The sequence below is a fragment of the Mrakia frigida genome (assembly GCF_051309035.1).
Source record: "Mrakia frigida strain ATCC 22029 unplaced genomic scaffold BDY24scaffold_1, whole genome shotgun sequence".
NCBI classification, from domain to species: Eukaryota; Fungi; Basidiomycota; class Tremellomycetes; order Cystofilobasidiales; family Mrakiaceae; genus Mrakia; species Mrakia frigida.
Genome location: NW_027481280.1, coordinates 455,862 through 479,041, shown reverse-complemented (window position 1 = coordinate 479,041; position 23,180 = coordinate 455,862). Strand labels below are relative to the sequence as shown.

General features: G+C 54.5%; 6 protein-coding genes across 6 annotated transcripts; 4 read left to right on the top strand and 2 right to left on the bottom strand.

Annotated features, from left to right (window-relative positions):
* Nucleotides 1-3,009: 3,009 nt before the first annotated feature.
* Nucleotides 3,010-8,148, top strand: BDY24DRAFT_405544 (plasma-membrane proton-efflux P-type ATPase; the record flags this gene model as incomplete). Its single annotated transcript, XM_076642657.1, has 22 exons — nucleotides 3,010-3,213; nucleotides 3,357-3,442; nucleotides 3,592-3,678; nucleotides 3,830-3,890; nucleotides 3,955-4,080; nucleotides 4,265-4,384; nucleotides 4,470-4,496; nucleotides 4,569-4,702; nucleotides 4,824-4,987; nucleotides 5,065-5,389; nucleotides 5,462-5,580; nucleotides 5,663-5,743; nucleotides 5,834-6,030; nucleotides 6,113-6,198; nucleotides 6,272-6,466; nucleotides 6,545-6,739; nucleotides 6,817-6,919; nucleotides 6,989-7,290; nucleotides 7,375-7,543; nucleotides 7,666-7,846; nucleotides 7,941-8,023; nucleotides 8,107-8,148. 22 exons carry the CDS (start codon nucleotides 3,010-3,012, stop codon nucleotides 8,146-8,148), a joined length of 3,087 nt encoding a protein of 1,028 aa, XP_076501115.1.
* Nucleotides 8,149-9,142: 994 nt separating this feature from the next.
* On the bottom strand, nucleotides 9,143-9,716 carry BDY24DRAFT_4142 (uncharacterized protein). The gene is made up of 2 exons (XM_076643278.1): nucleotides 9,379-9,716; nucleotides 9,143-9,288 (listed from the first exon to the last, which is right to left on the bottom strand). The coding sequence occupies exons 1-2, from the start codon at nucleotides 9,601-9,603 to the stop codon at nucleotides 9,268-9,270; spliced, it is 246 nt and encodes an 81-aa protein (XP_076501114.1). The 5' UTR covers nucleotides 9,604-9,716; the 3' UTR covers nucleotides 9,143-9,267.
* Nucleotides 9,717-11,289: 1,573 nt separating this feature from the next.
* Nucleotides 11,290-12,901, top strand: BDY24DRAFT_4113 (uncharacterized protein). Its single transcript, XM_076642906.1, has 5 exons — nucleotides 11,290-11,390; nucleotides 11,466-11,588; nucleotides 11,699-11,873; nucleotides 11,959-12,269; nucleotides 12,359-12,901. Exons 2-5 carry the CDS (start codon nucleotides 11,568-11,570, stop codon nucleotides 12,776-12,778), a joined length of 927 nt encoding a protein of 308 aa, XP_076501113.1. The 5' UTR covers nucleotides 11,290-11,390; nucleotides 11,466-11,567; the 3' UTR covers nucleotides 12,779-12,901.
* Nucleotides 12,902-12,994: 93 nt separating this feature from the next.
* On the top strand, nucleotides 12,995-15,437 carry BDY24DRAFT_373468 (uncharacterized protein). The gene is made up of 6 exons (XM_076638298.1): nucleotides 12,995-13,147; nucleotides 13,252-14,613; nucleotides 14,728-14,742; nucleotides 14,833-14,897; nucleotides 14,989-15,098; nucleotides 15,236-15,437. Exons 1-6 carry the CDS (start codon nucleotides 13,010-13,012, stop codon nucleotides 15,421-15,423), a joined length of 1,878 nt encoding a protein of 625 aa, XP_076501112.1. The 5' UTR covers nucleotides 12,995-13,009; the 3' UTR covers nucleotides 15,424-15,437.
* A 262-nt stretch (nucleotides 15,438-15,699) lies between these two features.
* On the bottom strand, nucleotides 15,700-20,235 carry BDY24DRAFT_373466 (transcription factor domain-containing protein). The gene is made up of 23 exons (XM_076638297.1): nucleotides 20,154-20,235; nucleotides 19,708-20,042; nucleotides 19,605-19,618; nucleotides 19,514-19,519; nucleotides 19,379-19,438; nucleotides 19,125-19,302; nucleotides 18,889-19,057; nucleotides 18,795-18,808; nucleotides 18,462-18,719; nucleotides 18,223-18,394; nucleotides 18,081-18,134; nucleotides 17,868-18,001; nucleotides 17,713-17,790; nucleotides 17,592-17,640; nucleotides 17,393-17,517; nucleotides 17,223-17,326; nucleotides 17,065-17,151; nucleotides 16,911-16,984; nucleotides 16,762-16,827; nucleotides 16,485-16,678; nucleotides 16,386-16,410; nucleotides 15,856-16,304; nucleotides 15,700-15,760 (listed from the first exon to the last, which is right to left on the bottom strand). Exons 2-23 carry the CDS (start codon nucleotides 20,020-20,022, stop codon nucleotides 15,722-15,724), a joined length of 2,664 nt encoding a protein of 887 aa, XP_076501111.1. The 5' UTR covers nucleotides 20,023-20,042; nucleotides 20,154-20,235; the 3' UTR covers nucleotides 15,700-15,721.
* Nucleotides 20,236-20,990: 755 nt separating this feature from the next.
* BDY24DRAFT_373460 (uS2 family ribosomal protein) lies at nucleotides 20,991-23,154 on the top strand. The gene is made up of 6 exons (XM_076638296.1): nucleotides 20,991-21,013; nucleotides 21,430-21,584; nucleotides 21,838-22,027; nucleotides 22,122-22,391; nucleotides 22,493-22,659; nucleotides 22,833-23,154. The coding sequence occupies exons 2-6, from the start codon at nucleotides 21,446-21,448 to the stop codon at nucleotides 22,928-22,930; spliced, it is 864 nt and encodes a 287-aa protein (XP_076501110.1). The 5' UTR covers nucleotides 20,991-21,013; nucleotides 21,430-21,445; the 3' UTR covers nucleotides 22,931-23,154.
* Nucleotides 23,155-23,180: the final 26 nt, after the last annotated feature.

Genomic DNA, 23,180 nt, shown 5'->3' with positions numbered 1-23,180 from the left:
GGGTCGAGCGAGGAGGGAAGGCGAGAGTGAGTCGTCGATCTGGCACAGCCAAAGAAGGCGAAGGGAGGAGAGGTTTAGAAGGGAGGAGGAGGAGGCTGAGAAGGGAAAGGAAGGAAGCTGAGGAGGAAGGAAGGAAGGAAGGAAGGGGTTGGAGGGCAAACCGGAGCTGAGGAGGTCAAGGAGAAAATCAAGGAGAGACAGAGAGGAGAACAAGGACCCCCTTTGATCGTTCGCCCTGAAACACAACGCAGGTCAACGAGACGCGTTATCTTTAGATCAGCAAATCTTCAGAGAAAGCACGGTTCACTGGAAGGAGCGGGCTGAATGGAAAAGAAAAGCGAGACGAGGAGGATGATGGGTGAAGGGAGGAAAGGAAGAGAGAGAGCGCTGAAGCTCAACGTCGAACGTCGAGCTCGGAGTCAAGAACCAAACAACTTGGAAGCCCTCGCGTTTCGGGATCTCAGCATCAGCAAGCAGCTTCACTTTTTGGCCAGAATGAACACATGATGACTAGAGCATACGAGGGTGAAAAAATTGGTTGAAAACCTGGCGAAGGGAGGTCAGAAACAGCTGGTCGGCGAAAAGAAAACGACGAGCATCTGAACCTCTGGCTCTCTTCGTTCTTGACTCTGCTCGACGAACTTCCTCAACCGCAGAGCGAAGACGAGATCTATCAAACAATCATATCCTATGAGCGACGCGAGACGAAGCAACGAAGGGGAAGGGGAGAAAAGCCAGGGGAAACGGAGGGAGGAGAAGAGGAGAGAGAGAGGTGGTGAGCTTCGACCTCTGTTGCCTTTGCCGCTTCAGCACGACTGTTCCTCCCCCTCTCTACGAGAAAGGAAAAAACTTCTCGGTGCGTAGTCTACGATCCTTCCTATCGATTCTCACCCCAAAAACGCCTAAGAGTCGCACAGAAGTGACAGAAAAACGAACAGACGATCCTCGATCCATCCCTCTCCCGCTTCCTCGCGTTCTCCTCCTCTGCTCCCACTTACTCCTCAGCTCTCAGCGACTCACAGCTACTCTACCCTCTTCCCCCTCCCCTCCTTCAAACCCCCCTTCAAGCTCATGGGCGTCCTTCTGTTACATCTCGAAAAAAAAAAAAAAAAAAAAAGGCCTTGTGCGGACGTCTCTCGCCTCAACCCTCTTCCCGTCAAATCGTTCCCGCCCTTTCCCCCAATCCCAACCGTCGGCTTTCCAGCGACCTCTCTAATCCGCCGAGGCCAAAGCCCTTTTTTTTTCGGTGTTACGGACCGTCTCTTGCTTGCTCAAGGACTTTTTCAAGCACTTCGTCTCGGGTCTCTCTTTTTCTTTGATCGACCTCCCCGCCTCTGTCTTGTCTCTGCTTGCTTGGGGGAGGAGCCTCGCCTCGCTCGCCCTTTCGGTAGTAGGTAGAAGAGTTGTTGCTGTTCGGTTCCTTGAATGAGACGGTTTTTGCTGGGAGAGAGAGGCCTGGCCTGGCCTGGGCTTCGACGGAAGAGGCGGGAGGGAAGGGACGGACAAGAAACGACGCGTTTGGAGAAGGAAAAGAGAGGTATCTATGGATCTTGGGAGGTTGGATGAGTTCAAGATGGCCTAGCTTTTGAGAGCTGGGAGGTTTGGGAGAGGTTTTTCAAGTTTGGAAGGAGATTTTTCTGATACTCGACGCGTCGAGAGGAGAACGGGAGGGGAGGGGAGGGCGCTTGTTGAAGCCAACCTCGTAAATAAGACGCCTTTTCTTTCTTTGCTTCCTTTTCTCACACCCTTGGCTGGTAAACCTGTTCGCTCGCTTCCAAGTCATGTCCTTTTGGAGCCGAGACCATCCAAGAGCGTCGAAGAGTGAGTGGGAGAAGTAGCCCGTCGCGAGGAAGAGAGAGCGTCGACGTCGCTCTCTCTCTCAAATTTCCTTATCTTTCGGCTGGCTCTCGAGCCAGTTTGAATCCCGTTGCTTGTTCGGGTGTCAGCGGCGAAGAGAGAGCGTGAGGATGCCCTTCCCGAGGTGTCCACGAAAAGAAACCTCGTCAGAAGAAGAGAGCCAAAGGGTCGGTGAGCCGACCTTTTTGAAGACCGACTTTCCCCACACAAGAAACAGCGATGGAAAGCGGAAGAAGAAGAGGAAAAAATTTGAGCCCTTTTTGGCTCTCTACATGAACCCTCTTTGTCTGTCTAATGCTCCGAAGAACGGTCATGGTGAGGAGGAGGGAAAGAAAGAGAAAGGGCTTCGACTTTTCTCTCAGGCCTTGGCCTGTTTTCGAGAGAGAGAGCACAAGACGCGTCTTCTCGAGTTTTTCGCTGCAAAGAAAACGGAAATGGAAGGGAGGGGTTGTTGCTGAGACGACAACGAAATGAACTGTCAGAGGGAGGGCCTAGTCGATGCGACGAGGCTCGAGAGGAGGAGGGGGAGGAGAGGAGAGGAGGGCGACCGACGAGGGCGAGGCAAAGAGGGCGAGGGAGAGGCGGCGGGAGTCTCAGTCTAGATCGCCTCTCTCTGGGACAGGCCAGCTGAGCTCAAGGTTGAAGATTGAGAAATTTGCATGGCCGTTGAGTTTCTCGAGCTGATCTGATCTGAAAGGGGTTTTTTCTGTGCGATGAACACTCGTCATGTTGCTTCGAGGAGAGAGGAGAGAGAGAAAAGAGGAGACCGATTTCTCGCATGCCGGATTGGGGAAGCCGAGGAGGAGAGGAGGCAAACGCAGTCGATTTGGAACCGTTTTCGTTCGAAAGTTGGCCCTGCCTCTTGTCTCTCTCTCTCTCCTCAACACCATCTTCCCCTCCCTCTTCTCTCTCTCTCTCCTCCGGTCTAGTTCACCCTTCTCTTTGATAGCGCCTAGTCTATCCTAGGGAAACCTCTCCCGCCCTCCCTCGGTCTCTCTCCCTCTTCAAGCCCTTCCCCCCTTTTCAATCCAACCCAACCCAACCCAACCCCCCAACCAGTTACAATGGACGAGAAGCACACCACCGCCCCTGCCGACGAGCTCAAGTCTGCTCCTCCTGGTCAGTGCTTCTCTTTGCTCTCTTGTCTACCCTATGGAATTTACTACGAGAAAGTGGAATCAAAAAGGAAGGATACAACGGGCTGACTCCATCACTTCCTCCTTCCTCCTCGTCCTTCCCCAATTTCCAGCCGTCGACGAGTCCCCCGTCGTCGAGGAGAAGAAGGTCAAGCGAGAGTACAAGGAGATGGAGCACAAGCACGACGGAGACAACCACGCTCTCGTCGACCTCAACACCGTACGTGTCTATACATCAAGACCGGTTGTTTTTCTCGCTCCCCCTCGTTTCTCAGGCGGCGTGCCCCTCTTTTTCTTCGCCCTTGGGCTGAACTCCTTCCCTCTTCTCTTTCCCCTCTTCTCCTCCTCCTCTCTCTCCTCTAGATCGCCTTCACCGCTGAGGATCTCTACGACAAGGAGAAGGTCGATATCGAGCACGTTGTCATGGAGGAGGTCATGCACTTGCTCCAGTGAGTTTTTCTCCCTCTCTTTTGCCTCGATCAAAACCAGGCGGCGCGAGGTTTGAAGCCGCTATCGTTGCCAATCTCGCTCTTCTTTTTTCGACCTTTACTCTCCCTTGCTGACGCTCCTGCTCGTCTCTCTTCGCTTCTCTCTATAGATGCTCTGAGGCCGGTCTCACTTCCGAGGAGGCTCTCCGACGAATCGACATCTTCGGACCCAACAAGCTCACTGAGAAGTCCGAGAAGTGAGTCGTCGCTCTCTCGCTCGTCGATTTATTTCTCCGTCGAACTCAAGGGCCACGGTCATCTCTTTCGACCGTGCTCTAGTTGACCGAATCTACCATACCTTGTAATAGACGCTGACCTTTTCCTCTCTCTTTTCTTCTCCGTTCCCAGCGCTTTCCTCCAGTTCTTGGTGAGTCTTTTTCGAACGAACGAACGCTCGAGTTATTCCTGGGTTGCCGCTCGACTCTTTTCCGACCAAAAACTGACTCGTCTCGCCGCTCTTTATCGATGTTCAGTCCTTCATGTGGAACCCTCTCTCTTGGGTCATGGAGGGAGCTGCCCTTGTCGCCATCGCTCTTTCCAACGGAGGAGGAAAGCCTCCTGACTGGGAGGATTTCGTCGGTATCGTTCTTCTCCTCTTCGTGAGTCTGTCTTCCTTTCCTGCCCCTCTCCTTTCTCCTCGTTCTACTCCAAGCTTCTCTAGCTCGTTCTTCAACGAGTCTAGCAGCTCTTTCAGCGGGTTTCAACGCTGAAAACGCGTCGAACGACAATCGAACTGACCAGCCCTCTCCCTCTTCCCGCTCTCTTTCTTCCTCGCCATCTCAGATCAACTCCACCATTGGATTCGTCGAGGAGCGAAACGCTGGTAACGCTGTCAAGGCCCTCATGGAGTCTCTCGCTCCCAAGGCCAAGGTGAAGCGTGATGGAGCTTGGAAGGAGATCGACGTGAGTTTCTTCGTTCTGCTCGTCTCGACTCGGTTCTCTTCGCTCGAACTGACCCTCGTTCTCTCCCTCCTCTTCCTCTCCCCAGTCTGCCGATCTCGTCCCCGGAGACATGGTTCGTTCTCTAACTCCTTCTCATCATCTCACTTTCGAGAAACTGACATCTTCCTCCTCTTTTTTCTCACAGGTTTCGTTCAAGCACGGAGATATCTGCCCTTCCGATTGCCGACTTACCGAGGCTATCGAGGTTTCTATGGATCAGGCCGCCCTTACTGGAGAGTCTCTTCCCGTCAACAAGAAGCTCGGAGACGAGGCCTTCTCGTGAGTCTATCGCTTTACCGACTCTGCGAGAGGAACAGGACGAGGACTCGAACGGTGGCTGAAACGCGTGGCTGACTTCCCTCTCTTCGTTTCTTTCCCTTCTTCTCTTTCTCCTTCTCAGTGGATCGACCTGTAAGATGGGAGAGGCCGAGGGAATCGTCATTTCCACCGGAGCCAACACCTTCTTCGGACGAGCTGCCACCCTTGTCGGAGAGGACAACGATTCCACTGGACATCTCCAAGCCGTTCTCGCCAAGATCGGACTCTTCTGCATGGTCTCTATCGGTTCGTTCTTGCTCCTAGACGTCTACCTCCTTCTCGAACTCGTACTGACCTCGAGCTCGCTCTTCAAAACCCTACAGGAATCTTCGTTCTCCTCGAGATCCTCATCCTGTACGCCGACTTCCGATACTCCTACCGTGATGGACTCGACAACATCCTCGTTCTCTTGATCGGAGGTATCCCCATCGCCATGCCTACCGTCCTTTCCGTTACCATGGCCGTCGGAGCTCAGCAACTCGCTAAGCACAAGGCTATCGTCACCCGAATCACCGCTATCGAGGAGTTGGCTGGAGTCACCATCCTCTGCTCTGACAAGACCGGAACTCTTACCACCAACAAGCTCACCATCGACATGGAGGAGGTCAAGCGATACGGACCTTTCAACGCCCAGGAGGTTATGACTCTGTGAGTAGTTCGCTTTCGTCGTCGAGTAGTCGAGATCTCGTTCTGACTTTTCGCTCTCTCCTCTTCTCTCAGTGCTGCCTACGCTTCCCGAACCGAGAACATGGACGCTATCGACGGTTGCGTCGTTCAGTGTGCTGGTGGACCCGAGGCTTCCCGAGCTGGAGTCAAGCTCATCGATTTCAAGCCCTTCAGTGAGTCTTTCTCGTCTCGTCGCTCTCGTCGCTTCGGAACTCCCGACTGATCCCCTTCTTTTCCGTTTCTCTCTTCCTTCAGACCCCGTCGACAAGCGAACTGAGGCTACTTACATTGAGGAGTCCTCCGGTCTCGTCAAGCGAGTTACCAAGGGAATGACCGGTGAGTCGATCTCGGTTCGAACGAACGGAACGAAGAGCGTCCTCGAAACGTCGAACTGATCTGCCCTCTCGTTTCCCCCTCTCTCTCCAGGTATCATCATCGAGATCTGCACCAGGAACAAGACCGCCGAGATGGAGGATCAGCTCGAGAAGGACGTTGAGGAGTTCGCTCGACGAGGACTTCGAGCTCTCGCTGTCGCTTTCGAGGACGTCGTCGGAAACTCCCAGGAGAAGAACGCCGAGGGAACTGGATTCGAGCTCATCGGTCTTCTTGCCATCTTCGACCCTGTGAGCAGCTCTTCCTTCTTCCTCTCGTCCTTCCTTCGAAACAGCGAGCTCACCCACTCTCCCTTTTCGTTCTCTCCCTCAGCCTCGTGACGACACCAAGCAGACCATCGACGACGCTCAGGCTCTCGGAGTTAAGGTCAAGATGGTTACTGGAGATCAGCTCGCTATGTTCGTTCCTCTTCTCTTCCTCACCTCGTCGTTCTCGAGCTCGAGCTGACTCTTCTTCTTCTTCCTTTCACAGCGCTAAGGAGACTGGACGACGACTCGGTTTGGGAGACCACATGTACCCTGCTAAGATCCTCAAGGACGGACCTCCCGCCGGAGGAAAGTACGCTTCGCTCGACGAGATGATCATGGACGCCGATGGATTCGCTGGAGTCTTCCCCGAGCACAAGTTCGAGATCGTCAAGAGGATTCAGGGACTTGGACACCTTTGGTTCGTTTCGTCTCTTCCCGTCCTCGTCCTCTCGCTCTCGTTTCTGACCTCCTCTTCCCCTTCCTTTCTTCTTCACAGCGCCATGACTGGAGACGGAGCCAACGACGCCCCTGCGCTCTCCCGAGCCAACGTCGGAATCGCTGTCGAGGGAGCTACCGACGCTGCTCGAGGAGCCGCCGATATCGTTCTCACCGAGCCCGGACTTTCGACCATCGTTCACGCTATCCGAGGATCCCGAGTCATCTTCCAGAGGATGCGAAACTACGCTATCTAGTGAGTTGATCTTCCTCTCTCTCTTGATCGAAGAACATCTCGAAACTGATCGTTCTCTACTCTACCTTCTTTCTCAGCGCTTGCGCCGTCACCATCCGAATCGTCGTCTCGTTCGCCATCCTCGCCTTCGCTTGGAGGTTCAGTTTCCCTCCCTTCATGGTCCTTGTCATTGCTATCCTTGTGAGTATATTTTTCCTCGTCCTCTTCCTGTTCGAATCTTCGCTGAACCCGCTCTCTTCTCTCTCTCAGAACGACGGAACCATCATGACCCTCTCCCTCGACCGAGTCTTGCCCTCCATGACCCCCGACCACTGGGACCTCGCCGAGATCTTCTGCTACGCCATCGCCTACGGACTCTACCTCAGTCTCTCCACCATCCTCCTCTTCGTCGTCATGCACGAGACCACCTGGTTCGAGGATCGATTCGGAGTCGAGGCTATCAAGGAGGTCGGAGACCCCAAGGGACACATGGTTATCTACCTTCAGGTCGCCGTCATCTCGCAGGCTCTTATCTTCGTTACTCGATCTCACGGATGGTGCTTCATGGAGAGGTGAGTTAATTTATCTTCCCTTCGACGAAGACGAAGACGAACGAACGAACGCTGATCAACTCTCCTCTCTCCCTCTTCTCTCAGGCCTTCGACCGCTTTGATGCTTGCCTTCTGTCTCGCTCAGCTCATCTCGTCCATCATCGCCGGTTTCGGAGACTGGGGCTTCTCCAACGTCAAGGCTATCTCTGGAGGATGGATCGGAATCGTTTGGGTTTGGAACATCGTTTGGTTCTTCCCCATGGATCTCGTCAAGGTACGTACGACGCGTCCCTCTCTCCTCGCCTTCTTTCCTTCACTCTCTCTTCTTCGAGCTGACCTCCTCTTCCTCTTCCTCTCCCTCTTCCTCTTCCTTCCTCCTTCTCTTCCTCCCTCTAGTTCGCCATGAAGGCCACCGTCATCAAGCACCTCCAGGCCAAGACCGCCGCTAAGGCTGCTGAGATCGAGGCTCGAGGATACCAGACTGGAGCTACCGGATCCGGAGCTGGAAACCCCATCACCAGGACCATCTCCCGACACGAGTCCCTCTACTCCAACCGAACCTCGTTCCTCAACAAGAGTGAGTCTTCCTTCCTTCGTCCGCCGGCTCGTCGTCTTTTCAAGCTCCAGTTCTGACCGCGCGCGTCCCTCCCTTTTCCTTTTCTTCCTTTCAGCCAAGCGACGAGTGCTGGGCGCGGGGAAAGCTTCTATGTCGGCTGCCGAGCAGGAGCGATTCGGTTCCGCCCAGGCTCACCAGGTTCGTCTATGTTCACACAGCTCTTCATACGTCTCTGACTCTTCGCTGACCTCGTCTTCTCTTCTTCCCTCCTCCCTCTCCAGACTGGAGCCACCCTCGCTCGAAACCCTTCGCGAACCGCTTAAGCTTCTCCTCCTTTCCCTTTCTATCCTATTACTTTTCCTCAACCACCCTTATTCGCTTGCTCGACGCGTCTCTCTTGCACTGCCTGCACCTTCATTTGCTCCCTCCCCTCCCTGTACTCTCTTCCCTCTCTCTTCCCTCTCTCTCTCCGTCTCTTTTGCGCCTCCTCCCCACGCTCTTGCACTTCTTTTTTTATCGCGGCTCTAGACTTCTCTGTTAGCTCCTTACTTATCGGACACTCATCCTTGTTTTCTTACCTCGGTTTGGTTTTTCGATTCGTTTCCAAGCTTTCAAGGGATTCGAAGGCTTTCTCTCTCTCTCCTCGGTTTCCCGTCTCGTTTCCATAGACTCGATTTGAATCAAGATTTCTTCTCGGTTTTCTTCTTCTCACTCTTCAGAACTGTTGGGTTTCTGCCTATTCTACACCCTTCTGGCCTCGTCAGGCATTAAAAAAAGTGGACTCGGTTTGGAAGAAAGAGACGTTGGTTGTCAGAAACTGAAGAGGGAGGACGAGGACTTCGACGCGTCAGGTTCAAGGGGAGTCGACTGCTTCTGGCTCAGAAGTATAGAAATAAAACAGCCCCGGTTTAGAAGAGAGGGACGCTCGTTCGAGGAACCGAAGAGGGAGGAGACGGAAAAGGACTCCGACGCGTCAGGCTCGAGGGAAGTCGACTGCTTCTGCTCACTTTGATGCCTCGTCGACGTCGGTTCTTCAGCAGAAGATACTCCTCCCTTCGCCTCACACTCTCTCAACGTCCTTCGGATCCGAAGAAGGGAAGAAAACAACGCTCGAATTGAACGACTCAGAGACGATGAAACGAAAGACGCGACGAGGGACAGAACTTCATGGCATCTCGACAGGCGAAGGGTAGCATCTGTGACAAAAGGAGGATTAGGAGACGTCAGTTTCGAGCTCGGAAACGAAGAAAAAAACGAGAAGGAGCGGGCTCACGTAGATTTGCAGTAGGTTTTCGCTGGACGAGATCACCAAGTCGAGGAAAAGCAGAGCTTCTTGTGGGACTTCCAGTCCTGTTTCTGATGCTCTGTAGACGAGGAGAACAACAAATCGGTGAGTAACAGCCTCATCCTGCGTCGCAAAGCAAATGGAGCAAACTTTGGGATCAGTAGGCGACCGTTCGACACTGTTCGGCGACGCGACGGAAAGGGAAAACGACCGGTCAGTCACAAGCTGAATTGTTCGACGTCCCTCGATAAACGCACAAGAGACTCACTCTCGAGCAAAAGTGAAGCGTGGTACCCTTCTCCCACCTCTCTAGGTCACTGACGGGGCATCGGAGAGTCGCAGCAATCTCGAACGACGACGTCTCACCCATCAGGTAGTGGGAGATGTCGAGCGCCTCGGCACAGACCCTCGGTAGAAGGGTTTTGGCCTCTTCTGTTCGAGCGAGCCTGGAGATGGCGGCAAATCCCATCATCTGAGCGAAAGCCATGCCCATCTCCTTCGAAAAGTCGAACGGTTGAAGCGGCGGGAGAGTGAGTGATGAGAAGACGGAGGAGAACGAGGGTTCGATGAAGGACTCTGATTCGATGATCGTTCTTCATGAGCGTCTGAGGGTCCTGGAAGAGGTGAAGAGAGAGTCGAAAAAGCGATCACATCGGTCAGAGCTCGAACAAAACAGCAGAGAACTGACGGGGCGCGCGAGAGAAAGACCGAAGATCGAAGACTCACTGTCGCCGACTCATCGTAAAACTCCTGGTAAGGAAGGTACGACTCGAGGTTGTTCATCATCTCTTTGGACCAAGGGAAAGACCCGGGATGCTCTCTGATGTAACGGATGAGGACGGGGGGATTCGACCACGGCGAGTCGAAGGACGAGGTCGATTTGAGGGCTTCGAGCGTCGAGGTCCACCTTGGAAGGCATCAGATGTCTGAAGATCTGGACTACCGTGGGAAGGCAGCTGCTAGAAACTTCTTCCTACACCCCAGATCAGAAGGAAGGGCGCGAAGGGCGATCAGTGTCGGACGAGCGACGACGCGAGCTCCCCAGAGGACAAAAGAAGCTCAAAAGAACGAACGAAGAAGGGGATGGTCTGCTCCGGAGGAACGGTATCGAGGATATGGGTCTAGAGTTAACGGTGTGAGGAGGGGTCTCGTCAGAAACAGACTTCTTCGTCGCAGTGGGAGGAAAGCTCGAGCAAGCTCACCGATTCCACGATCTTCACCCTTCTTGTGTTCTCCTCACTCAACTTGACCGACTTCCCACCTTTCGAGGGGGTTCCCATGCCGTAGGCTTCCAATCCGCTCTCGAGAGAAAGACCGAAAGCGAACTCTTCGACGGAGAAAGGAAGGTTGATCGAATCCATGTCGAGCTTGGAGAACGAGGGACGGAGACGAGTGAGCTTTCTCTGAAGGTCGGATTCTGCGAGAACAACGATTTCAGACTCACCTACAGATGGATGTGTGTCTTGAAGAGGTCTGGGAGAAGTGTCGGAGCAGGAAAAAAGAAGCGAAAGGGAGAGATGATGGTGGTCGAGAGGGAAGGACCGCCCACCTCTCCACTTTCCCTCGTCCTTCACTCGGAGGCTTTTCTTGTTCCGCCTGCAACTTTTCCAAGCCAAAAACTCAGATCCAAGATCAAGAGAGTCGATGAACCTTCGTCGATAAGCCCTATAAAACATTTCGTGGCCCAAGTAAAGGTACTTCCCCACCTTCTTTCAGATTTCACTCGAGCTCACCTTCTCGCTCCTCCTCCTCCTCTCCTTTTGACTCCCAACGACCATGTCCTTTCCCTTCTCTCTTCCCGGATACACGTACGACCCTATCAAGAAGAAGTACTTCTCAACTCCAGCACCGTCTTCAGCACCAACTCAAGCTCCTTCCTTCTCAACAGCAGCTTCCTCTTCGTCGTCGAGTTCTCGCAACGGCCAAAGTCGAGGAGGAGGGCGAGGAGGAGAGTCTGGTCCCTCGAAACGACCTCGCTCAGATCTTCACGAAGGTAGCTACAAGGGAAAGGAGAAGGAGGTGGTGAACGAGAACAGATGGGAAGCTTTGTCGAGGATGCAGAGGGGAGGAGGGTCGTCTTCGAGCTCGAGAGGAAACAGAAGGTGAGCTCGACCTTTCCTTCCCCCCGCCTCTTTCCGCCTCGAATTCTCGCCTATTCGTTATGCTGACAACTTGTCACTTCACAGGGATCTTGCTCAGGCTTGTCTTCTTGCCTCGACGTCCTCTCAAACCTCGTACCTTCCTCTATCAGTGCCGAACAGCTTCGTGACCTGCCTGGCGGTGAGCTCGACCTTCTCCCTTCCTCTCCCTCTTACCTTGAGCTCGACCCTGACCCTCGTTCGTCCTTTCGCATAGGCTCGTAACGGCACAGTGATAGCAGGCGACTCATCTGGTCTCGTGTACTCCCTTCAAACAGACGAGGAAGATCCAGAGGCGTCTCGAGGGTGGACGGTTCAGATGAGTCTCGTTCGAAGTCCAGTGCGTCCGTCGCTTTGCTTTTCGCTCTCCCCCTCTTTGCCTACGCACCCCGAAAGTCTGCTTTTCTGTCGAACGCGAAGCTAACAGGCGTGACAATCTTGTTCATATAGATAACATCCATCAACGTCCAAGGCGACCACTTCATCGCAACCTCCTTCGGCCCTTCACCCAAACTCCTCTACTCCCCTCTAGACTTCTCCTCCTCTCCCATGGTCATCTTACAACCGAAGAAAGCAACAGACGTATGGTCCTCTCTCTTTCTTCCTAACGGAGCTGTAGCACTAGGTTCGTCCATCTCTAAACCTTGTCTCCTTCGCGTGTCGAAAACTCACCTCGTATCTCTCTCTCTCTCTTTTCGCTTGTCGTTCAGGCTGCGACTCCCACCTCCTCTACACCCCTTCACCCTTGCGATCTCCTCACCTCTCGACCCATCAGACGTCCTCTTCCTCGGTCCTTTCGCTGTGCTCGCTACCAGAGGAGCCAGCCTGCTTCCTCGCTGGAACGAGAGGAGGCGTGGTGAGGTTGTTCGACACGAGGACCTTCTGGAGGAACGGGAGAGGGATGGAACCTGTGGGAGAAGGAGGTGGTGGTGGAGTGGAGGCGATCAAGACGGCAAGTCCCGTGGTGGGGATGAAGGCTGTGGGAGGGAAGAATGTCGTTGTGGCGGGGATGAACGGAGATGTGAGTCGAAAACGAGACGCGTCTTCTTTTTCCTTTTCGTCGCTCGACAAGAAACTGACCGTCGCTTCCTCGTTTGTTTTTCGTTCCAGCTACAAATCTACGACCTCCGCTTCCTCCCTCAGCCTTCCCTGTCTTCAACGCATCGACTCCCAACTTCCTTTGGCTCTTCGTCCCACCACCACTCCAAACCCAAACCGAAACCGTTCCAACAACCCAATCCCTCTTTCACACCCACCACACCGCCGACCTTCTCCCTTCCCTCTCACGTCAACTCCTACACCACCGGTCTAGCACTGCTGTACCACGCCAGCTCGGAAACGGTTCTGGCTGCTGGACAAGATCGGAAAGTGAGGGTTTGGGATGCGAGGAACGGGAGGCTGTTGGAGGAGGATTGGGGACGTAAAAGTGGAGCTGGTGGATGGGGAGGGACGGTGAAGGGGTTGGTTGATCTGGAGGAGGGAAGAGGAGTGGGAAGTGTAGATGGGGAGAGGTGGGAGGTTTGGAAGTGAGGGGCCAAGGTTGGGACGCGTCTTGGGTTCGTATCAGCTTTATCTTACCTTGCCCATCATCTTGTAGACCTATCCCTACATACTTCCCGCTCTTTAACGAACGTCCTGCACAGCTTCTTCACTTTCAGATTCGAAAAAAAAAAAAAAAAAAAAAAAAAACGGGAACCGAGCTCAACCTCTTCCCTTCCCTTCCCTTCCCTTCCCTTCCCTCTCCCAACTCCCTCTTACGCGATGCTGTTCCACCCTGGCTCCCACCAAGACCCCCCCTCTGCTCTCACGTTCCCTCTTCGCACCTACACGCGCTTCCGAGGTCTGCCCATCTACGTTGAACCTTCTCGAGATCGAGCTTCCCTCGTTTCCGTCCTCTCGGTGAGCTCTTCTTTCAATGCGTCGTTCCCTCCCGCCTGCCTGCCTTGCGTCCTTCTCCCCAAAGCTCACTCTGTCTGTGCCCTTTGTTCGTTCGTTCGTGGCAGCGCCTTGGAGCCACGTTGTGCACGACTCTCTCGCACCTCCCGTTCCCTGAGATTGTGATTGTGGAATCTGTCTCGGACGGGGAAAGGATCCATCTCCAACTGGATGGGATCGAGCCGGAGAAGGAGGACGGATGGACTCGGCCTGTGGTTGTGCTGAAGGGTTGGGTGGAGGAATATAGGAGGAGAGGGAGTGCTGGCGGAGGAGAAGGGTTCGGGTTCGAGGTCTTGAATCCTAAGGAGCAACAAGAGGGAGCGGAGGAAGAGGAGGAGGAGGAGGTGTTGATCATTCAGCCGGAGGAGGAGGAGGAGGACGTTCAAGAAGACGACGTCGTCGAAGAGACGGAAGCTGATAGGAAGGGGAAAGGAGTAGAGAGGAAGAAGAAGAGGAAGAGAAGAGTAGGAGATTCAGACGAGGAAGAGGAGGATGACTTCTATGGAAACACGAGGGAGGAACGGCTGAGAACGAGGATCAAGAAGGAGATCGAGGAGGAGAACTTGGAGAGGGAGGACGAGTTCCAATCTGAACTTCCAGAGGACGAGGAGGAACCTACTGCACCACCACCACCACCACCCGACGAGGACGTTCCGGCAGTACCAGCAGCCCTACGAGGGAAGGAGGCAGAGGACTCGGAGGACGACGCTCGTCCAAGGAAGAAGATTCGTCGTCGCTCCAGGGACTCGATCGCTTCCATTAGTAGAACGTTGGTTGGATCGTCGTCGCCTAGGAAGGTGGCCAAACGAGAGCTATCGTCGTCGGTATCGCCCAGGAAACAACAGCAACAACTGGCAGCCGTCGAACCCTCTGCCCCGTCGCGTTCTCGCCCCTCTCCCGCTCTTCCTCCTCCTCCCGCTCCCGTTCCCGTTCCCGCTCCCATCCCCATCGCTCGTCTCCCAACTCCACCACCCCGAGCACCACCTGCTTCACCTCCTCCTGCTCCCCTACCCCTACCACCCGTCCCACCCATTCCCGCTCCGACCAAACTGCCCTCCCTCACCCCGGTCGACTTCCAACTCTTCCTCACCACCCACCTCATCTCCGACACGCCTCAACTCGACTCCCTCCCTTTAATCTTCGACGTCCCCTTCTGGAAACTTTCGGACCCGGACTTGCGAGCGATGATGTGGAAGGAGTCTGCGGACCTCTGGATCGAGAGAGGAAGCTGGGAGGAGTGGAAGGTTGGGTTGATGGATCTGGAGCAGGCGTTCACGGTCAAGTTTGGGAGTAGGGAGATGAGAAGGATGAGAAGGAAGGGCTTGGGCTGGCTGAGGTGCGATGGGTGGAAGGAGGGGGGGAAGAGAGGGTTCGGGAAGGCTGGGTGGATCGATCAGGCCAGGTGGTCGGACGAGGAGGAAGGGGAGTGGGTGAGTCGAAACGAGTTTCGGGTTTGGACTTCAGAGGGAATTCAGAGCTGTTTGACGGAAGAGCGTTGAGCTGATCAAGTTTCTCGCTCTCGCTTTGGCTTCACCTTCGCTCAGGTCTTCAAAGAAAAGGTCCGTCTCGCCTCTCTCTCTCTCTCTCTCTCTCTCTCCTCGTCCGAACGCGTCCTCACCCTTTCCTCTCCTTTCCCCCTTCCTCGCCAGATCATCGGCCTCAGCGACATCCAAGACTGGAAACCTCGTCGAGAATGTTTCTCCACTCCCGAACAGTCAGTCCTCCTTTCTCTTCCTCCGGTTTTCCTTCCCCAACAATCGACCCTGACCGCGTTTGCCTCTTCGCTTCCTTTTTTTGGCTCTCAGATTCTCCTCCTTCTTCAACGAATCCTCACCCCTCTCCTTCGGTCGTACGCCACCTAGACCTTTTGATCTTGAACAGGACGGGTTCATCTATGCGGAGGAGGAGTACCTTCGTGAGTTTTCGGATGGTCGACGCGTCCTCTTCCCTCCCTCTCTCTCTCTCTCTCTTCCCTCTCTTTTCCAGTTCGCTGACCCCCTCGCTCCCTTCCCTTCTTCCCGTCGTCGCCTTCGCCGTCGTCTTGCTTGCCAGGCCGTCGAATGGCCATCACCCTCGCCTGGTCCAACTGGCTCCGTCACCTCCAGGTCCTCTCCTTCTCGGGAGCTGTCCTCACGAAGGATTCGATCCCGGAGGTTCCTAGCGAGGAGGGACTGTACGAGGGGCTGAAGGACGGGGGTGGGGTGGAAGAAGGATTGGGTGGAGGGAGGGGAGGAGTTTGAGGGTCGAGGGAAAGGAGGGAGGGTGGGGGTCTCGAGTTCTTGTTTCTCTTTCGCTTTTGTTCTCTCTCTCTCCCTCTCTCTCTCTCTCTCTCTATGTTTACGACTTATCTACGGTTTACGATTTCTTTCTCTCGTGATGATAAATGACCCATGAACGATTACGCTCTTGCTTTTTTCGTGCTCTGTTCGATAGAGAACTGACGGCGAAGGAGTTGGAGACTCAACGGGCAGGACGATGAAGCTCTAAATCACGACGACGCCGTCGAACGAACAAGGTCGAAGGGAACGTGCATAGCATTCAAGGATCGTTCATCGAAACTCCCAACCCAGCGATAAACTGGTTCGCCAGCGAAGGAAAGAAAGAGAAGCGCAAGAGTCAGTCGCGTCTCCTCGCCTCTTCTCTTCTCGTCTCGTCTCGTCCCTCGAACTCACCTCATCGAAATCAAACTGAGCATCCTGCCCACCCCCACCCAACATCCCTTGCTGCGGCTGCTGACTGAACCCAAACAGCCCCACGTTCTCCAAGCTCCCATCTCCGTACGGCATCGGGTCCTGCATCCACAACGGGAAGTTGTCGAACGAACTTCCTTCGCCTGATCCTCGGTCGGCCGGCATCGACTGAGCGACGGCTTCCTCGAGGGTCGTAGGAAGTCGGAAAGGGTCTGGACTGGGTACGGAGGAGGAGGGAGTGGCGGAGGTAGTAGAGGCGGGAGGACTGACGTGAGAGGTGGAGGAGGAGGAGGGAGTGGTGGTGGAGGGGACGCGTCGATGGAGGGTGGTTTCGGCGCCGAGGAGGTCGATGGGGTCGTCGGTGGAGGGTTGACCGGCGGAAGGGAGTTTTCGAGAGGGTCCTCGGGAGGATTGAAGTTGCTCTCGGGCACCTGGGAAAGAAAAGAGGGGAAGAAGGAAGGAGGGTGAGATGGGTCGAGAAAGGAAAGGCTCGACGAAGTTAATCGACTCACGATCTCGAAGTCGTTGAAGGGTGGGCTGAAAAATGAAAAGGAGAGAGAGTCAGCATGAGATCATCCGAAGGCAAAGAGCAAAGAAGGAGGTCCACTCACCAGCTCGTCTCGTGCTCTGCTTCCAACCTTCGCCGTTTCGAACAAGGAGACCGCCAATTCGACCTCCTCGAACGCCGCCTTCGCCAGACTCGACTTGGGTGCTCGAATGACGGCGACAGCAAGAGAAGCTGCTGCACTGAAGGAGTGGAAGAAGAAGATCCAGAATCGAGAGACGAGAGGGAGTTGGAGTTTCACTGGGGTCGAGAAACAAGAGGGAACGCGTCGGATCAGTTTCTAAGTCGAGGATTGAGCTTCGAGCACGAGGAGCAGCACCCACAGACGTCTCGAAGAACCGAAATCAGAACCTTCGAAGCCTCGAGCTCGGCGACGTAGCTTTGGGAGACTGGATCGAACGAAGAAAGCAAGAGAAGGAGGAAGGTCAGCAAGCGTTCGATCGTGACGAGACGATTTCGTTTGCATACTCACACTTGGACTTCAAGGGCTCGTCTGGATGATCTCTCAACGCCCGAGCAAAGCAGCCTCGATGGGTGAAGAGGAGGCTGCGAAGGAAACGCAAAATCCGAACGAAAGGTCAGTCTCATCGTCCCGTCCCTCTTCTTCGTCGACACGACCTACTCACGCAGCGTTGATCATCAAGAGGTTTCCGTATCTCTGAAGAATGAGCTTCTTGGCATCCCAATCCTCCCCGTCCTCGGGGAGCACGCAGCTGCAAGTCGAAGAAACGGGTGGTGAGTTCGGATCAGAACGAGAAATTCGAAGCGAAAGGGCGAAACTCACGAATCCTCTGTACAATGAAGCTGAGTAGGAAGATTCTTCTCGAACGCTCGGATCTCTCGATCGATCTTGAGGACTTGATGGAAGGTTCCGATGACAGCCGAGGTCTGAAGGAATGGGAAGTCGTCGAGTCAGCGGAAGAGCTTGAGGAGGGAATGAAGAAGGAGGCTGACCTGTAGATCGTTGATTTGAGTGAGGATGTTGCAGAAGAGGTACTTCTGTTGGGAAGCAGTTCGAAGAAGGGTTTCGTCCGTTCCAGACCCAGGGAACTGGGTGTCGATCGTCGCTGAGGCCATGGCTACGGGACAGAGACGCAGAACGAACAACGGTCAGAGGAGAAAAAGAGGGAAGAGTGTGCGAAAACGAGCTCACCTCGAGGTCTTCCGAGAGCTATCGATTGTGAGATGTCGTACGAGTTGATCTGGAAGGGAAGGCAGGGACCGAAGGTCAGGGAGGGTTCGTCGAGGGAGAGAGCGGGAAGAGTCGAACGTACCTCCCAAAACACACGCCGCCTCTCCTCGACCTCTTCCGGTCTCAGATCCCAGTTCGCTCCATCTCGGTGAAGACCAATCTAGGATGAGAAACAGACCGAATGAGCTCAAGGTCTCGTCGGATCGTCTCGGGGGAGTGGAAGAAGAGAGAACGAACCGACTGAGATGCAGCGACGGCGAGTCGCAGGAGCGGCCAAGAAGCTTCTCCTCCCGTCGTAGCCTTCTCGGCGTGCATGAGCATTGTGACCATCAGGTGGATAGCTTGGACGAAGGCAACGGAAGCGGTGGTATCTACGAAAAGAAGGAGAGCAGCGTTCGAAGTCAGCTGAGTGTTGGATCGAAAACGGAGGAGACGAAACGAAGAACTCACTCCATGCCAGCGAAGCTCGAGCGAGAGAGTAGTACTTTCGACTCGTCTTGTTTTCTGGAAGAAAGAGATGCAGCGAGATAAACGAAGTCAGTGGGGAGTCGATCGGATTGGACGCGTCGAAGGGACGAAGAGAAAGACTCACGAGCGGGCACGTTCAGGTCGAAGAGAGATCCCAGACTCAAGATCATGTAGAGGACAGCGAGACGATGGTTGTTGACTGGTTGCGAAGTGGGCTCGTTGGGGTAGAAGTGAGGGAAGAAGTGTTCGTAGAACGAAGAGCGAGGGACGATGTCTTCGTGCATCCAGCTTGCGTTCTGTTCGAGAGAAACGGAGGAAACATCAGCTCAGATGCGAAGGAATGAAGCAAAGATATCAGCTTACACGATAGTACGTCTCAGCCAAACTCCAAGCGAGTTCCCTGCTCGGCAAGTACGACCTCAACACTTCCAACGAGACTTGAGTTGACGCAGGAGCTCCTTCGAACGGGAAGGAGTCGGTGAGACCGCTGGGAGTTTGGTGGAGACCGAAGTGAAGATCGTCGAGGTTGGAGGAGGAGGAGAAGGCGTTGGCGTAGGGGTCGGAAGGGGAGGGTCGAGAGGGTGGTCGACAGGAAGGAGAGGGTGGCGACGAGTCCTCGGCCTGCAGTAAATAACAACGAGGAGAAGTTAGCATGGTGCGAGGCACTTAGAAGAGCTATCCGAGTGGTGCACTGACGAGGAAGTACTGGCCTGGGAAGAGCGGGAACGAAGGCGAACGAACGAGGGTCAGCTCGACGCGTCGAAAGAAGGCAAAGTTCGAAGCGACTCACTCCCAGCTGGTCCGAAGAAGCGCGTGACTCCTGGCTCTTCCGACATGGTGAGAGATCCGTAGTTCGATCGTTGTGCGATGTCGACTGCCGTAGCGTCGATGGGTTCTCGAGGAAGGGAAGGTCCAGAGGAAGGACCTGAAGTTGAAGGAGTTGGGGTGGAATCGATGACCTGGACGCACGAGGAAGGAGAGACGGGTCAGTCGAAGGAGAGGGAGAAAGAGAACACTTGAATTCACATCTAAAGGTTCAAAGTGGAAGGAACTGGCGAGAAGAGGATGAGGAGCTGTCGATCCCGTTGCTGAGCAGTGAGCGTCGTGGAGGGCTTGCTCGAGAGTCGAGATCCGGGCGTGAAGTTCGACCGTTGAGGCTAGGATGAGACGCTTGCCCTTTCCTCCTTTGAGTTCTCCATCCGGACTGTGATGCGAGACACGGAAAGAAGCAATCAGTGATGGGAGCAAAGGAAGACGAGCGACGTCAAGCTCGTGCTCACCAAATCGTTGCGACTCCACGCTTCTTACAGTTCGAACAGGGGAAGACTCGGTCGCATTTCCTGTGAGATGAAGATCAGAGAGAAAGATCAGCCTCTGAGATGGACGGAAGAGGGTAGATAGAGATTCGGACGAACAGTTTGCTGACCAACGCGAAGGTGGGAACGGAGAGGAGGGAGGAGAGTCAGCTAGGCTAGAAGGAGAAAGATAAGATGCAGATGGACGCACAGACGTCGACATTCCTGGTAGGCACGAGAAGTGAACAGACATCGAAGATCAGTCCACCAGTCCGGCTTCTACGCGAGAAGGAAGGGATCGAGAGCGAACGAACCTGACAACTGAGAACGGCCTTCCCTGCAGCAGGTTGCTTCCCTTTATCCTTCTTCCCATTCCCTCCTTCTGATCCATCCTGATCGGCCTTCCTCTTCTTCCCACCTGATCCCTCAGCGACGAGTCCAGGAGCGGGAGAGGCTAGGCCAGGAGGAGGGTTGGGAGACAGGTGGTACGAGCTTCCGATCCTCGACGGGAGCTCTGAAGAAGCGTCTGCGAGAAGGTGCAGGAGAGAGGAAGAGGTGACTTTTGAAGATGAGGATGGAGGTGGAGATGGAGGAGATCCCTGTTTAGATGGAGGGTGAGATGGAGCCATGGTGGGGAGATGGATGGGAGCTGGCGAGAAGAAGGTGAAGGTGGAGGGCGAGGGAAGGAGGAAGGGACAAGGCCGTCGAGCTCATCAGTTTCAGGCTCGGGCAAGCTTCTAAACTATGAATACGAACTCACTGAGAGTGCGATGGGAGGCTTGTAGAGTCTCCAGAGCCTTCGGATACGCTGAAGGAGAGGTTGCCTGGATGGGAAGGGTTCTGGTTGAAGGAAGGAACAAATCGAGCTCGAAACTTGAGCTCTCTCCTCCTCCCTCCAGCTCTCCGCTGCTTACGGACGGCCACCATCGACAGATTTTCGCTCGAGGCTCTGATAGATACTCATCTCTCAAAATCTTGTGTCGTCGGGTTACAATTTTCCTCTCGAATTTTGTTTATACGATCCAAAGAAGAGGAGGAACGAATCCGACGACTTTCTCGTCGGCCGTCCCAGAAGACGACCTCTCTTTGTTCGACTTTGGCCTCGATTGCTGCTCTAGTCTTCGGAAGTGAGTCCGAGCTGTTCTAGTTACTGGTTGCCAACTTGTGGAACCTTCGTTTTCCCTCTCGCCTTCTCGAAAGCAAAACGACTCGAGCCTGGACGCGTCGCTCAAAGCGGTCGAAGCGATTTTCGAGCCTTTTGCTCGACTTTCCGCACACAGGATGGTCATCGAATGGGTGAGTTAGCTTGCATATAGGTACCCCTCCGGTTTCCTATCCTTGAACCTAGACCCTTGAAGGGGAAAGGAAGCGGACGCGCGACCATCCTTTCTCAGCCCTCGACGTCCTCGCCAAATTAATTTTCATCGTTGAAGCCTACACCTTTTCTTTCTAACAGCTCTCAGGCTCTTGAGGCTTGCTTCTGACCAGCAGAGAAAGTGATATGCCTCTTCGACCCTGTCTGGAGAGTCGACGGATTTGCCTCCGCTCTTTCGAAGTTTGCTTCGAGTTCCTCCTCCCTCTCTTCTCCTCTAGCCTTCACGAACTTAATCTCTCGTCCAGGTCAGTCCCACCCCTTCTCTCGTCGAATCACCCACCATCACACTTCTCCACCCCTCCACTACCATCACCAAAAAGAAACGGAGGAAAAGGAGAAAGAGGAAGGGCAGGAGGGACGGACAAAGAGGAAGGGAGGAAGGGAAGAAGGAGGGAGGAAAAAGGTCGAGCTCGTCGAAGTCCTTCCCTTCCCTCAGTCGATGATTCTCAGAGAAGATCTTCATCTCTTGAGGATCACCTTCATCTTCTCTTCCATCCTCCCTCTTCGAAAACCTTCCCTCTATGCGCATCGACCCTCCAGAACCGCTCGTTTCTCCTCGTCTTGTCCCTTCAGACTTTTCACTTCCCTCTGAACCTCTCGCTGACCTTTTGTTTCCCTCCCTCCCCTCCCTTCTTCTCCCTCTCAACCTTCACTCCTTCAGTTTCACTTTACCCAACATGGCCACTTCCGCTCTCCCTGCCGTCCTGAACGCTACCGAGGAGGACATCCAGCTCCTTCTCTCGGCCCAGTGCCACATCGGATCCAAGAACTGTGACAAGTCCATGGAGCCTTACGTTTGGAAGAGGAGGGCTGATGGTGAGTTTTCTTTTCTTCTACACATCTCAAGCACCTTCTGGAGCAGTGGAACAGCATGATCTTGAAGGAGAGAGGGCCATAGAGACCGATGGAGGAGGGAGCGAGGTCGAAAAGAGCAGGTCGTCGAGCTCTCTTTTTTCCCTCCTTTCCTCCCCTCCTTTGCCTTCTCTTCCTCTTGTCCCCAGCTGCTCTACGATCTTCTCGTGCTCTCCGAACTGTAACTGACCATCTTCTTGTTTCCTCCGCCACTCAGGTATCAACATCATCAACATCGGAAAGACCTGGGAGAAGATCGTTCTCGCCGCCCGAATCCTCGCTACCGTCGACAACCCCAACGACGTTTGCGTTATCTCGGCCAGGCCTTACGGACACCGAGCTGTTCTCAAGTTCGCTTCCGCCACTGGAGCTCAGGCTATTGCCGGACGATTCACCCCCGGAAACTTGTGAGTTGAAGAAAAGCTCTCGTTCGTGCGCTCGTCTCTCCCTCCCTCCCTCCGACTGACTTCCTTCCCTCCCCCCCTTCCTTCCTCCCTCCAGCACGAACTACATCACCCGATCGTTCAAGGAGCCCCGAGTCATCATCGTCACCGACCCCCGAGTTGATCACCAGGCCATCCGAGAGTCCGCTTTCGTCAACATCCCCGTTATCGCTCTCTGTGATACCGACGCTCCCCTCAAGTTCGTCGACGTTGCCATCCCTACCAACAACAAGTCCAAGCACGCTATCGGACTCATCTGGTGGATGCTCGCCCGAGAGACCCTCCGAATCCGAGGAACCATCTCCCGAACTGAGCCTTGGGCCGTCATGTTCGTCCTTCTTTTTCTCTTCTCGACCCTCTTCCCTTCCTCCCTCCCTCCCTCTTTCGCTCGACTCCCAACTGACCTTTTTCTCTTCTTCCTCTCTTTAGGCCCGACATGTTCTTCTACCGAGACCCTGAGGAGGTCGAGAAGGAGGCTGCCGACGCTCTCGCCGCTAAGATCCTCGCCGCTGAGGGATCCGCTGAGGCCGTTGCCGAGCCCGCTGCTGGAGAGTGGGATGCTTCCCTCCCCGCCATCTCTGCTCAGCCCGCCGAGAGTCCGTTATACCATCCCTTTCTCCACTCCCTCTCTTCCTTCTCCTTCGAGGGCGTCGTCCGCACGCGTCGTTTTACTGACTCGCTCTCCTCTCCCTCCCACCACCCTTTCCCATCTCGCACCTCCTTCACCTTTTTCTTCTTCTTCTTCTTCTTCTCCTCCTCCTTCTCACAGACCTTGACTGGTCCGCTGAGAACACCGACTGGGCTGCCGATGCTCCCTCTGGAAACTGGGACGCTGCTCCTGCGGCTACTGAGGCTCCTGCCGCCTAAAGCTACTACCATCGCTGGCGGATGGAACAAAGTCTCTAGATTTTTTCTCCCTACGCTACCCTTGATTTTGGCTTGACGTTGTGGTGCTTCAAAAAATTGCATGTCTTTCAGACGTGCAACTTTCTTTCTCCCTTCCTTTCCTCTTCTTCGACTTCTTCTTCCGTTCTCTCTTCTACTTCGTTTACGACCCGTCTCAAAGATTGTATTGCTCTTCTCCTTTCCCACTGTGCCGTTCGATCTCTTGCAAGTC

Coding starts and splice junctions, on each gene's coding strand:
- BDY24DRAFT_4142 (XM_076643278.1), bottom strand. CDS start 9,603: ATGGGCATGGCTTTCGCTCAGATGATGGGATTTGCCGCCATCTCCAGG. Junction 9,289..9,378: donor CGCTTCACTTTTGCTCGAGA/GTGAGTCTCTTG, acceptor GTCGCCGAACAG/TGTCGAACGGTCGCCTACTG.
- BDY24DRAFT_4113 (XM_076642906.1), top strand. CDS start 11,568: ATGAGTCTCGTTCGAAGTCCA. Junction 11,589..11,698: donor TGAGTCTCGTTCGAAGTCCA/GTGCGTCCGTCG, acceptor TTGTTCATATAG/ATAACATCCATCAACGTCCA. Junction 12,270..12,358: donor TGGCGGGGATGAACGGAGAT/GTGAGTCGAAAA, acceptor TTTTCGTTCCAG/CTACAAATCTACGACCTCCG.
- BDY24DRAFT_373468 (XM_076638298.1), top strand. CDS start 13,010: ATGCTGTTCCACCCTGGCTCCCACCAAGACCCCCCCTCTGCTCTCACG. Junction 13,148..13,251: donor CCCTCGTTTCCGTCCTCTCG/GTGAGCTCTTCT, acceptor CGTTCGTGGCAG/CGCCTTGGAGCCACGTTGTG. Junction 15,099..15,235: donor TGCGGAGGAGGAGTACCTTC/GTGAGTTTTCGG, acceptor CTTGCTTGCCAG/GCCGTCGAATGGCCATCACC.
- BDY24DRAFT_373466 (XM_076638297.1), bottom strand. CDS start 20,022: ATGGCTCCATCTCACCCTCCATCTAAACAGGGATCTCCTCCATCTCCA. Junction 17,641..17,712: donor GGCGGCGTGTGTTTTGGGAG/GTACGTTCGACT, acceptor CTTCCCTTCCAG/ATCAACTCGTACGACATCTC. Junction 16,411..16,484: donor GCAGAGCACGAGACGAGCTG/GTGAGTGGACCT, acceptor TTCATTTTTCAG/CCCACCCTTCAACGACTTCG.
- BDY24DRAFT_373460 (XM_076638296.1), top strand. CDS start 21,446: ATGGCCACTTCCGCTCTCCCTGCCGTCCTGAACGCTACCGAGGAGGAC. Junction 22,028..22,121: donor CGATTCACCCCCGGAAACTT/GTGAGTTGAAGA, acceptor TCCTCCCTCCAG/CACGAACTACATCACCCGAT. Junction 22,660..22,832: donor CTCTGCTCAGCCCGCCGAGA/GTCCGTTATACC, acceptor TCCTTCTCACAG/ACCTTGACTGGTCCGCTGAG.